General features: G+C 43.9%; 1 protein-coding gene across 3 annotated transcripts in view; it reads left to right on the top strand.

The window, feature by feature from the left end:
• The window catches only part of RBM27 (RNA binding motif protein 27), a 622061-nt gene that overhangs the window by 497191 nt on the left and 112139 nt on the right, over positions 1 to 12731 (top strand). For all 3 annotated transcript variants that reach the window (XM_069244680.1, XM_069244679.1, XM_069244678.1), the window contains 2 exons: positions 6082 to 6186; positions 11914 to 12105. In XM_069244680.1, the coding sequence (XP_069100781.1) occupies positions 6082 to 6186; positions 11914 to 12105 (297 nt within the window). The remainder of the gene's footprint in view (positions 1 to 6081; positions 6187 to 11913; positions 12106 to 12731) is intronic.

Genomic DNA, 12731 nt, shown 5'->3' with positions numbered 1-12731 from the left:
TGGATAGTCAGGCCCGTAGACATAAGCATTTTGCCTGTTCGGTCCTGCAGGACTTTCTGGTGTGATCTTGGTTTGCATGCCCACCTCCAGGGATGGTATTGCTTGGGTATCTGTTCTATGGTAATGAAACTGCAACAAGATGTCTCTATCAGATGGACAAGTTACTTGCGTTCGGTAACGCCTTATCTGGTAGAGACATTATCTAGTTGCAGATTGTAGGAAGCTGGCTCTGTATATACTATATCAAAATGAGATATAGTGTGCACAGAGTCCAGGGGTTCACCAAGAGGCTTGACTGAGGCAGTAATAGATAATATTAATTATTCTATTTGTGGTAGTGTGGTCGAGCAGTTAGGCTTATCAGAGGGTAGTTTAAAGCATTTGTTGTACACACGTAAGCAATAAGTGAAAGCACACACTCGGTGACTTAACTCCAGGCCAATAGGTTTTTATATAGAAAAATATTATTTTGTTAATTTATTATTAGAACCACAAGATTAAGATTCCAGGTAAGTGCATTCAATGAAAGGTACTTTGCATAGGTATATTTAGAACTTTGAACCAAAACAGTAATGTACACAGTTTTTCATAAAATGGCAGTAAGCTATTTTGTAAGTGTACACTGCAATTTTCAACAGTTCTCGGGGGAGTATGTACAGTTTAGTTATCACAGTAAGTAAAGCACTTAAAAGTTCTGTCTCGGGGGGCATAGGTAGGCCACCGTTGGGGGCTCAAGTCAACCCCAAACACCCAGCACCACCAACACGGGGCCGGTCAGGTGCAGAGGTCAAACAGGAGCCAAAATAACATGGGCGACTATGGAGACAGTGGGTGCTCTGGTTCCTCTCTGCTTGCAGGTAAGTACCCGTGTTGTCGGAGGGCAGACCAGGGGGGTCGGGTGCAGTGGGCAAACAGGGCATCGGGTATTCAGTAGGATTCAATGGAGGGACCCTGGGGTCACTCAGGTGCTGCAGGCAGGGCACAGGGGGGCTTCTCGGGCCTGCCACCGACTGGGCACTGATGAGGGCCTTCTACTGGTCATTGCTGCACTGGTGGTCGGTTTATCACGGGCCTGAGAGCTAGGGGGTTCAGTATTTTTCCAGGCGTCTTATATCTTCGTCCCGGGCAGTCCCGGTCAGTTGGGTCCTTGGGATTCCCTTTGCAGGCGTCATCGTGGGGGTGCAGAGAGGTCAGCCCAGGGTGGACACGTCATCTGAGGATCCTCTCTGGGTCGTTGGTTTCTCTGGACACGGGCCAGGGGCATCAGGTGCAGAGTGGTGGAGACTCGCACTTCTGTAGTGAGGTGAGAGTCCCTTTAAAGATGTTTTTTCTTTCTTGGTTGGACAGGTCAGCTGTCCACAGGAGTTCTTGATCCTTCTTGGGTGCAGGGCAGTCCTCTGAGCCGGCAGAGGTCGCTGGCCCCGCAGGATGCGTCGCTGTTTGTTGTGCATGTTCTCCGAAGCAGGAGACAGGCTGATAGGGCTGGGGCCAAAGCAGTTGTCTTCCTTCTCTGCAGAGTTTTTCAGGTCAGCAGTCCTTTTTCTCAGTAGGTGGTCAAGAATCTGAAGTCTGGGTTCAGGGTCACCCCTTTATACTGAATGTAGGGGTGTGTTTAAGTCACAGGGTAGTAGCCAATGGCTGCTGTCCTTAAGGGTGGCTACACCCTCTTTGTGCCTATCCGTATTGGGCTAAATCCTCCCAAACAAGATGGAGACTTTTCCAAGGAGGGATCACTTAAGCTGTGGTCACCTTACAGGTGGGCCTGGCTGAGGGGGGTCACTCCTTGGTTTTCTCATTATTTCCCCAGTCATGCCGCCAAAAATGAGGGCTGCGTTTGTGGGGCGGGCGTCTCCATTAGCTGGAGTGCCCTGGGGCATTGTAACACCAGGCTTGAGCCTTTGAGGCTCTCACCACCAGGTGTTAAAATTCCTGCAGGGGGAGGTGTGAAGCACCTCCACCCAGGACAGGCTTTATTTCTGACCACATAGTGCACAAAGGCACCCACCCCATATGGTCAGAAACTCGTCTGGACATGGCAGGCTGGCAATGACTGGTCAGTCACACACTAACAGTAGAGCTAACATACAGGGGGCATCTCTAAGATGCCCTCTGTGTGCATTTTTCAATAAACCCCATTCTGGCATCAGCGTGAGTTTGTGCTGAGAAGTTTGATACCAAACTTCCCAGTATTCAGTGTAGCCATTATGGAACTGTGGAGTTTGTTTTGACAAACTCCCAGACCATATACTCAATATGGCTACCCTGCACTTATTATGTCTAAGAATTGACTTGGACACTGTAGGGGGCATAGTGTTAATGCACCTATGCCCTCACCTGTGGTATAGTGCACTCTGCCTTAGGGCTGTAAGTCCTGCTAGAGGGGTGACTTACTTGTGCCACAGGCAGTGGTTGATAGGCATGGCACCCTGAGGGGGAGTGCTTTGTCAACTTAGCCTTTTTCTCCTCCTCACCAGCACACACAAGCTGCAGGGCAGTGTGCATGTGGTGAGTGAGGGATCCCCAGGGTGGCAAAATATATGCTGCAGCCCCTAGAGACCTTCCCTGGACTCAGGACCCTTGGTACCAGGGGTACCTTTTACAAGGGATTTAATTGTGTGCCAGGGCTTTGCCAATTGTAGAAACAAAGGTACAGTTTTAGGGGAAGGACACTGGTGCCTGGGCCTGGTTAGCAGGGTCCCAAGCACACTTCCAATCAAAGCTGGCATCAACAAAAGGCAAAAAGTTATGGGGTTACCATGCCAACAGTGGCATTTTCCTACACAGATTCCTTACCCACCCGCCCATCCTCCCCATTTTGTATACTGATTTCTAGGGACTAATGCTCTAGTTTTGACACACTGGTGGTCAGTGTTCTTCATGGCTCTGCCCTTCCGGCATGGAAAGTGTTGAAAAGAAACTGACATCCGCATGCTGAGGTTGTGCCTATTTAGGAGCTGTGATGTCATATCCGGCGCACACGACGATGGACGCGGAGCCAATCAACATCACCTAACAGAGCGCAGGGGTACTGCTTGAGGAAAGATCTCTGGATCCAGACTGATGCCTGGGGGAAATTCTAAGGTAAGGAATCTGCAACTAGATATTGTGTCTACCAGAAAAGATGTTACCAAAGGTAAGTAACTTGTTATTCTGCACCCGTTTCTCAGGTACTTCTCTTCTATTTTTTGCTCAGGAGTACTCTGCTTTGGGCACAGGTAAAGGTTATTTATAGGCCATTTCGTCATTTTTGCAGCTGCAGCATATGTTTCCTCCCAGGCTATTCATCCTGCCCCAGTCGTTTTCAAACCTTATTTTGACTTTTTCAATGTGCGTGCCTTTTCAGGATCTGCCAATTGCCCTCTTCGGTTATTGACTATCAAGACTGCCTTTCTGGTGGGCATAGCAATGGCCAGGAGGTTTAAGCGAATTGCAGGCACTCTTGGCAAGCCACTTTTTATCCAGACAAGCTGGTACTCTGGATATATGCCTCCTTCCTGCTGAAAGGCTGTGGCTCATTTCTATGTAGGCCAGAAATCACCCTCCCTACCTTGTTTGCTCAGCCCTCCAAAAAGAGGAGAGTTCTGGACCCAAAAATAGTGTTGTCATTTTACCTTGATCGCACAAGAGAGTTCCAGGTGGACGATCAACTTTTCGTGGGGTAAGTAGGTACCAAGAAAGGGAAGGTTGTGCAGAAATGGACCATCGCCCAATGGTTAGTTCTCAGCATCAAGATTTGCTACGCATTCACCAAGAAGCAACCCCCTGAGGGCTGGCATGCTCATTCCACTAGAGCCAAAGCTGCGACCCCTATGTTAGACCACGGAGTCCCTGTCCTGGACATTAGTCAGGCAGCAGCGTAGGTATGTCTGCACATGTTTACCAAGCACTTCTGCCTGGACAACCATGTCCATTGTGACGGGCACTTCGCCTTTTCAATCTTACTGGGATTTCTGGTTTAAATGGCTTCGGACACCCACCTTCGGAGCAGTATTACTTGGTTATCTATTCTAAGTTGATTAATCTGCAGCTAGAAGTCTCTTTCAGATGAACAAGTTACTTTTGCCAACACCTTATCTGGTAGAAACTCTTATCTAGCTGCAGATTCCTTACCAGCCTTCGTATACTCCCTACACAGCAAGCTGATTACAGTGTTAAGGTGACCCTTCTAAGGATCTTAGAATTTCACACCAGTTGTCATGTTCTTCGTGGCTCTGTACTCGTGCCATGGAAGGTCTTGAAAGTAACTGATGTCAGCACAGAGTGGCGTCCATATAGGTATTGTGCATGTCATTGCAGCGCAGTGAAAGTGGAGTCAAATGACGTCACCCACTGGCGCACAGGGAAACTGCTAAAAAATAAATTCTGGATCCAGTCTGATACCTGGGGAAGATTCTAAAATGAGGAATCTGCGGCTAGATAGTCACTGCCGGATAAGGGGTTACTGAATGTATGTAACTTATTCTTCAGCACTATTATTTTAGCACAAAATTCAATAGAACATAAATAGTGAGACTGAGAAACTGCTAAACTTTTCCCCTCAAATTCCTCTTAATTACGTGAGTGAACATCAAAGAGTAACACAGAATTGACAAAATTACCATGATTAATCCTGCAAAATTGAAATTCTGCCCAGTCTTAATCGTATGTCCATTCTTTCACTAAACACCATTATTTGGATTAAGAAGTAAGATGGCCCTTCTCCCCGGTCTGTCGTTCACAACATTCTGGTTTAGTTCTGTAGTCCCACCTCTCAAAGGTATTATTGTTTGGGAGTCTATTTACAGGTAATGAATCTGCAGGAAGAAGTATCCAGAAGAAGAAAAGGTTACTTACCTTCTGCAGCAATCTTTCTGGTGGATTCTTTATCTATGTGCAGATTCATTATTGACCCATCCAACTGAGACACCAAGTTTGTATTGTACTTCACCACTACTTGACTGTCAGTCAATAATGCCTCTGGAATGGCAACAAAAAAAAGAGTTGCACTGCCGTCCGGGCACCAGTCCTGGTGATTTATGGGCCTGATGACATCACGACCAACATCGTAACAGAGCCTGTGCCCTCCACAGATGCCAGAGAGTTATTTCAGAAGTTTGCAGACCACAGTGGTACCTAGGAAATATTCAGAGATGAGGAAAGTACAGGTGAATTGAATATCCACTTGAAAAAATAGTTACCAAAGGTAAGTACATTTTTCATCTCCAAGAAGTGGAAATTATTGTTTTGTTAAGTGGAGATAAGTCTTCAACATAGTTTGTGACAAAGGAGTGCAGGTGCTTAGTGGCCTAGGTATGTGCTTTTGGTGGGGTGTGCTTTTGCTTTACTCTGCAGCTGTGGTCAATATAAAAACATGCTGTGATTATATTGGGGTAGGATCCCTTGATTATGAAGGGTGGATCAATACAGCTGTGGGGTGTATCAATAGTAACTATCAAAATATTAAAATCTATGAAGTAAAGCCAGGAACAATGGGAGTTTCTGGGGAAACTGGTATGTAGGCATCAATGAGTAATGCAGTGGAAAGAATATATTTAACATTAAGTAGATGAAAGAATGTCTGGGAGATGATTTTATATATTTATGTATGGATATTTCTGTAGTACAAATATAGCTGAGAAGCTATGGGCTGCTGAGTGGGAGAGGGTGGCTACGTAGTGGTGGTGGGAGATTGTTCGAAGAAGGTGTTATTACAAGTCTTACTGAATTGCAGGAGGGTGTGGGTAACAGTAACTACCACTCTAAATGGGCAATTAAGAATACAATTATTAGAAAGATCTCATAATAAATTGGGTGACAAGTTTTGGATTATATTCAGGGGATGAGAGCTTTATCTTCACTAGGTATGCATTTTTCCACCAGGGTCTGCACTTATACACCAAGGGTTAACAGTGCCAACCACAGTCGACTTGGAGATTATTATTCTTTGTATGTACTTAAATCAGTTATATAGAAGAATACCCATGCTTAAAAGCAAGCTCTACATTGGAGATAACATATAAACATCTGTGGTGCGTGAGCAAAATATTTTAACAATCACAATACATGTAAACAGCTAAAAATGGTTTGCTTTCCTCTTTAAAGGCACAGAAGGAGTTGCTAGATGCTGAAATGGATTTTCACAAAAGGCTGACATCTGGGGAAGATACAACAGAGTTGCGGAAAAAGCTTTCGCAGCTGCAAGTTGAGGTATGCTAGTTTTTCCTTCCATAAAACAAATATTGTCTGATACTTGTCTGCTTTATCCACTTGCCAGGTTCAAATCTTGGTGTCGGGTCAACACTCTGTGATTCCCGGCAAATAACTTGATCTCTCAGTGCCTAAAATTCAGTGCTTTGAGACCCTCGATGGTGATTTGCAGTGCATTACAAATCCTGGATTTCGTTGAATTGTGCCCGGAATAAAAGCTGGGCTTTATAAACTTTTTAACCTCAAAGTGTGATTGTTTGCACCATTTTATCAATGGCAATACAAGCCACATAATTAGGTGAATTGTATATTGAACAAATTCCCAAGTCAAGTCACTTAAAGTAAGATCTACTTCTGTCTTTAGTGCAGCAAATACATGGAAAGCAATTGGTTATTTTTCTCAGGCATTTTACATCCATTTGGAGAAAAGTAAACTACTAGCTATCTGAATTGTCTAACTAGAGTTTACTTTTCCCACTTTATAAAGTGGTGCAGTTGTTTTGTTTCCAATTGAATGCTTCACAAACATGAGAGAATAGAGCATACACATTTAAGTTCACCTTAAGTTTACATTTGAAATAAATTAACCAATTCCAGAGCTTCCACAGTACTTTAGCTTTTCTGTTGCCAGGTCCTGTTGGAACTCATTCTTTTCTCTAGTACAATTGCAAAGGTTGTTTGGACCCACAATCATCCATTTGCCAGTGTAAGTGAGCTTAACGCAGTGAAATAACCAGAAGGGAACAGTGGAACAAACACCAAACTAATAACCCATACTAATAAAGGTCCAAGTTGCTTGTTCACCTGAATAGGAAAGAGAAAATAATCAATTTGGTGTCCTTTTACTTTCTTGGACTTGCACTACGCTCCCTACATATAATTAAAATAGTGACCTACAACTTAGTGCGCAGAGTATTGCCGCAGATCAGCACTCTTGTAGACAGACATATTAGGGTATTGTCTTTATTAATGACCTTTATCAAAGATAATGGAGACAGACATCAGTTTTAAAGTCCCCATTTATTCTTTAAGGATCTTGATTGCAGATGCTTTATTCACGGCAGGTTACTGATGGTTTTTGAGTGTTAGGCAGGGAACAGTATAAAGAAACCCTCTGTACAAAATATTTGTTGAACATTGAAGACGTGGTGTTTTTTGAAGACCACTGATAAATTCTCTAGCAATTCAAAACTGGTACACTATCATAGAATAAATAGTACTATATATTGTTAAATGTGTATTGATCCGTACAACACAATAATTTCCTTTTACAGTTATACAGTGTATCATGATCTGATGCGAATCAGTCACAAATCTGAATGGCCTCCACCAAATCAAGTCTGTGGTTATTCATCATCTTAAGACATTAAGGCAGTCATTATGAACTTGGCGGTTCGGCCCGCCATGACGGCAGTGGCGGCTGAAGCTTCCAGCCGGCATGGCGCGCCGAACCTCCACATAATGAACTCGTTGACGGCCGCCAGCGGTCACCCACCGCCATGCTCCAGGCAGCCTGGCGGCGGGATGAAACTCCATTCGCCAGGGTATCTACGCTACGCAATTTGCATGGGCAGTGCAGGGGCCCCCGTCGCGCATGTCACTGCCCAATCTACGGGCAGTGACATGAGCGACGGGTGTGCTGCACCTGCCGCACACCTAATGGAGCCGCCCTCAATGTTACTGCCGTGTCGGCGGGGAAAACATTATATGGCCTGCGGGTTTTCCAGGGGGCTGGCAGTCGATGAAAAGACCGCCAGTCTGAACACGGCGGAAAATCCCGCCGTGTTCAAAATGAGTGCCTATGTCTCTGAATAGCCAATTATATCAGTTTTTAGAACAGCTCAATGCCACAGACACAGCAATACATGAATGCTACTTCCCAGTACAAAGATTAGTACTACTGTGGGGCAGTAGTTGGAAAGGCTGCACGTGGAGGCATGAGCTACGGTGATTACTTGGATCACAACTTTAGTTAAAGTAGAAAATCAAAACAGTAATGTACACAGTTTTTCATAAAATGGCAATAAGCTATTTTAAAAGTGGACTGTGCAAAACTCAACAATTTCTGGGGGTGGTAAGTACAGGTTGGTTAATACAGTAAGAAAAGCACTTACAAGCTGAGTCTCCAGGGCATAGGCAGCCCACCATTGGGGGTTCAAGTCAACCCCAAACACCCAGCATCAGCAACACAGGGCCGTTCAGGTGCAGAAGTCAAAGAGGGGCCCAAATAACATAAGAACCTATGGAGACAGGAAGTGCTCCGGTTCCAGTCTGCTGGCAGGTAAGCACCTGCATCCTCGGGAAGCAGACCAGGGGAGGTTTAGTAGAGCACTGGGGGGGGCTCATGCCAGCCACTGACTGGGCAAGGGTGAGGGCCGTCTGAAAGCCTGCAGCAGTACATTACATGAGGGCCGCCTGCACGTCACTGCTGCACCGGTGGTTGGTTCTTCACGAGTCTGGGGGCTGCGGGTGCAGTGCTTCTTCCAGGCATCATGTTTCTTCTTACCGGGCAGTTGTGGTACGAGTTGGGGGTGTTGCTTGGTCCTCTGCAGGCATCGTTGTGGGGGTGCAGAGAGGTTAGCCCAGGGTGGACACGTCGTCAGAATCGCCTGGGGATCCTCTAAAATAAATTAAGAAAATATTTTTCTGTATAAACACCTATTGGCCTGGAGTTAAGTCATTGAGTGTGTCTTCTCATTTATTGCCTGTGTGTGTGTGTGTGTGTGTACAACAAATGCTTAACAGTATTTATGTGCATGCTGAACATAAGTCCTCAGGATTAAACTCTGCAATGCAAAAGGTTAAACATCATATCAGCATAATGCATAAATTATGTTAGCTCGAAATTATTTGGTTTTTGCATTCTAGTTGCCCGTAGAACGTGCACTCTCCTGATGTTGACACTGGAGAACTCTTCTGTATCGGGGCCAATTGTGGAATCCGCTCCTCAGCCAGCGATTGGGAATGAGACAGATTGCCACCTTTACTCCCTCGCAACGTCTCTGATGATAGAGGCAAAATGGTGACAAGTCCTGCTTGGACTTCTTGTGTTTCTGCTTCTATTTGGACTTTGTCTTACCAGACGACCTTGACCCCAAAGTGGACAGGTCTGGCAATGCTGTTGAGAAGGGGAACAATTCCTAGCCTTCGACTTTAAGCAGCGGTTGTGAGGCTTTTTCTGATGCTCAATGAAGTACAAATTTGCTTCAGAATCGTATTTAGGTTCATTCGGGGCGTATTCTTCGAACTACTTGATTTTGTTCCCTGAGCTCAAATACCAGAGGCACAACACATGTGGGTCTGTCACCAATGTCCATTTCCGACAGTTAGCAGCATGGTTTGTACCCCCTAGAATTAGGTGGAGACACCATTCCTTTGAACACCAGATTTCACTTTGTTGGAGAAAAGTTTTTCAGTCCAGCGAAAAGAGGGAGCAGAGCCCTGGATCTTCGTTTGAAGGCATGAAAGCAAAAAAACTGACATCTGTGCACATGGTGGGCTCTTACATGTGGCTCTGATCTGTCAGTTCTTGGTATAACACAGTCCACATGGAGCTAAATGGTGCCACCTATCAGTACGCAGGAGTACAGCTGTAAAAGCTTCTGGATCCAGCCTATAATAATACGAAATTTGCGGTTAGGTAGACTACCAACATTAAAGAGTATTATTTATCTTGTTCCTCTGGCATTGAGTTCCTTCTGGCATTCAGGACAAATGTTCTGCTATTGCAAATGAATTGTACAGTTTTGAGTTCAATGAAAATTCCACTAGAGAAGAATTAGGAATATAGGTAAGTTACTTTTCTATCATTTGGTAGTATATAATTTCCCCAAAATATGTAGTTTTAGATGATTTACAATGCTTTTTAGGCTTCAGTATCAATGGCCTTTCTATTTGGGTCATTTAGTAAATTTATGAGGCAATGATGGTCGATGAATTGATTATGGGCACTCTGCTATGCAGAGTTTGTTGCATTTTTCAGTCTGATATCTGTACCTATCTTACCAGCATGAGTTTTCCAAATGCATTTGCATTAGTAAAACTAGCTTTTACTGGGAATATCTATCCACTGCCTGCTATTGGAAATTAGCCCTTTTTGCTGTGTATAGAACAGTGTTTATTTTACCCCTGCTAACCAGAGGTTTTGTTTGTTTGTTTGTTTGTGTGTGTGTGTGTGTGTGTGTGTGTGTGTGTGTGTGTGTGTGTGTGTGTGTGATTGTGTGTGCTCCTCCATTAACATGATAAAATTGATATAAGCCAAATAGACATAAGTTAAATGCCACCAGTGGACTGATGCACTCACTGTGCCATCCACTGCAGTGGCACTGTAAAGCATATCCTCAGGCTACCCTTGTAGTCTGTCTGCGAGGTTTTAAACCTACAAATTCATCCTGTCAAAATAACCCTTTTTGACAGGCCTAAACCTTCTCTTTAAATATTAATGTTACTCTTGAGTAGGCCTTATTGCCCATTAGCAAAGGTGCATGCTATTTAAAAGTGGGACCTGTATAAGTTTAATGTTGAAGATGTCCTTCCAGTGAAAAATGTCTTAAAGCTATTTCCACTATAGCAGGGTTAGTTGTTCCATAGGAAAGCATTGGTATATTATATCAAGTTTAATAAATGTTATCTCAGCCTAAGAAATGGCAGCAAATTTATTTTTTGGACCCCTTGAAATATTTAGTAATAACCCAGTTCACTGGTGAAGTTGGATTTTTTATAAATAGTTTGAAGAGGTGAAATTTAGGAAGTTACCTTTGCTATGCCTAAAGTTTCTGGAACCTGTAATCTGCTTTTACTCTGCCTCTTCTGCCAGACCGTAATTAGCATTTCAGCATGCATGAATGAGATGTGAACTTGCTCCCAGGGCTTGGACAAAATGCCTTATGTGTAGGGTGGCAGTGGTGTGTCCTTAACAGGATGTCTTGTGGGCTGGGCACAAGGACTTAACATGAAACATACTGCTACATGCAGAAGTAGCTAGCACCCAGACTGGCACCTTTCTTTTGCTCCGCCCAACCACTCATCCCCGCCACTCCCCCCAGACCGGTCTCCATCACAGTGGTCCTCTTGTTGACATCAGTATCCGATCCTACTTGACTGGTCTGATCGTGTTTTCCATACGACACTTGGGGCACACTTCGGAGAGACCTCCCCCGTCACAGGCTAATGCTAGCTAACACTTGGGCAGGGCTCTTTTTATCTCCACCCCCACCCCGCCAAACAGTCCCTAATTACAGTGGGCCTCTTTTTGATATCACAGTGTCAAAGCCTGTTTGATGAGACTGCTATGTTTACATATAACATTTTATGTTTTGGATTTCCATTGTATTACTGTTTTATCACTGAGTAAATCCTTTACCTATTGGTTATGTGTTAAGCTTTTCTGTTCTGTTTTTTCGCTACCAGGGGTTGAGCTCACGTTTATTTAGTGACTTCCATGATCACCCTGGCATGGTTTGTGATTATTATTTGAGGTGGGTACCTACCACCCTCTACTGGTAACCTGGTTTCTTACAACTGCTTTACAGAAACCTCGCCTAACAAAACACATTTATCTGCATCATCCTATCATAGGCCACTGTTATTCTGACTAATCTGTAAGATACTTGTGTAGCACCTGTTTTTTTTTTTTAGTATTTTCTTGAAAAAAAAATAAAGAAATGCTTTAAGTTGCGCTAAGTGCACTCTCCGTTTTTCATACCAGTGATCTTTTCTTTTGACTAGGCTGCTCGCTTGGGGCTCTTGTCTACTGGTCGTGGTAAAACTATGCCTGCTCAGAGCCGAGGCCGGGGACGTGGTCGTGGTGGGAGAGGCAGGAGCTCATTGAATACCATGGTGGTAGATCATCGGCCCAAATCACTTGCTGTTTCCGGATTCATGGAAGAGGAGAAGGAAGACGTATTGCAGCACTTTGCAGTAAGTTAATTGAAAGAAAACCAGGGGAAGAAGGTTGAAGAAGTTGGGTTTGTGGTTGTGGATTGCCTGAAGCAAACTTTGCTAAACGTTTTCCTTTCTCAACTTAAAAGAAGTAGCATTATTTGTCAGAACTCGCTGGCCTGTGGTCCATCATAAACAAAAACTATATTTTTATGCAGTGGACCCAACTCAATTTTTGTTGCACTTTTTTTTTTTCTGTTTGCCACTTGGGTTGCTGCATTACATTATTCCAAATACACACACACAGTCCCTCATTATCAGGGGAAAATATCTTTTTTTTATTTGAGCCTTTAAATACTGAGAACCCCTGTGCAGGACAGAATGCTCTGAATCTTTAAATCTCTCCACCTTTCTTCCAATCTTCTACGTTTTTTAAAACACGTCCACTAGAGGTTCTTGAAGATGATGTTCTTGTTTGGGCTAATGTGCACTTTGTGATCCTTTTATCCAAAACATTTTAATATTGTTCTTTACTTTGTCTTGCATTGATTTTTGGTTTTGTTTGGCTGTGAACAGAACTACTCTTTTATTTGTTTTTATATGGCAAATAATGCAGTGATTTGTGTTAAAGATATCTATTGAGCTGATTTAATTCTATCACTTTT

This window comes from Pleurodeles waltl, chromosome 7 (genome assembly GCF_031143425.1).
Source record: "Pleurodeles waltl isolate 20211129_DDA chromosome 7, aPleWal1.hap1.20221129, whole genome shotgun sequence".
Lineage (NCBI taxonomy): Eukaryota > Metazoa > Chordata > Amphibia > Caudata > Salamandridae > Pleurodeles > Pleurodeles waltl.
This window is presented reverse-complemented; position numbering and strand designations above follow the sequence as displayed.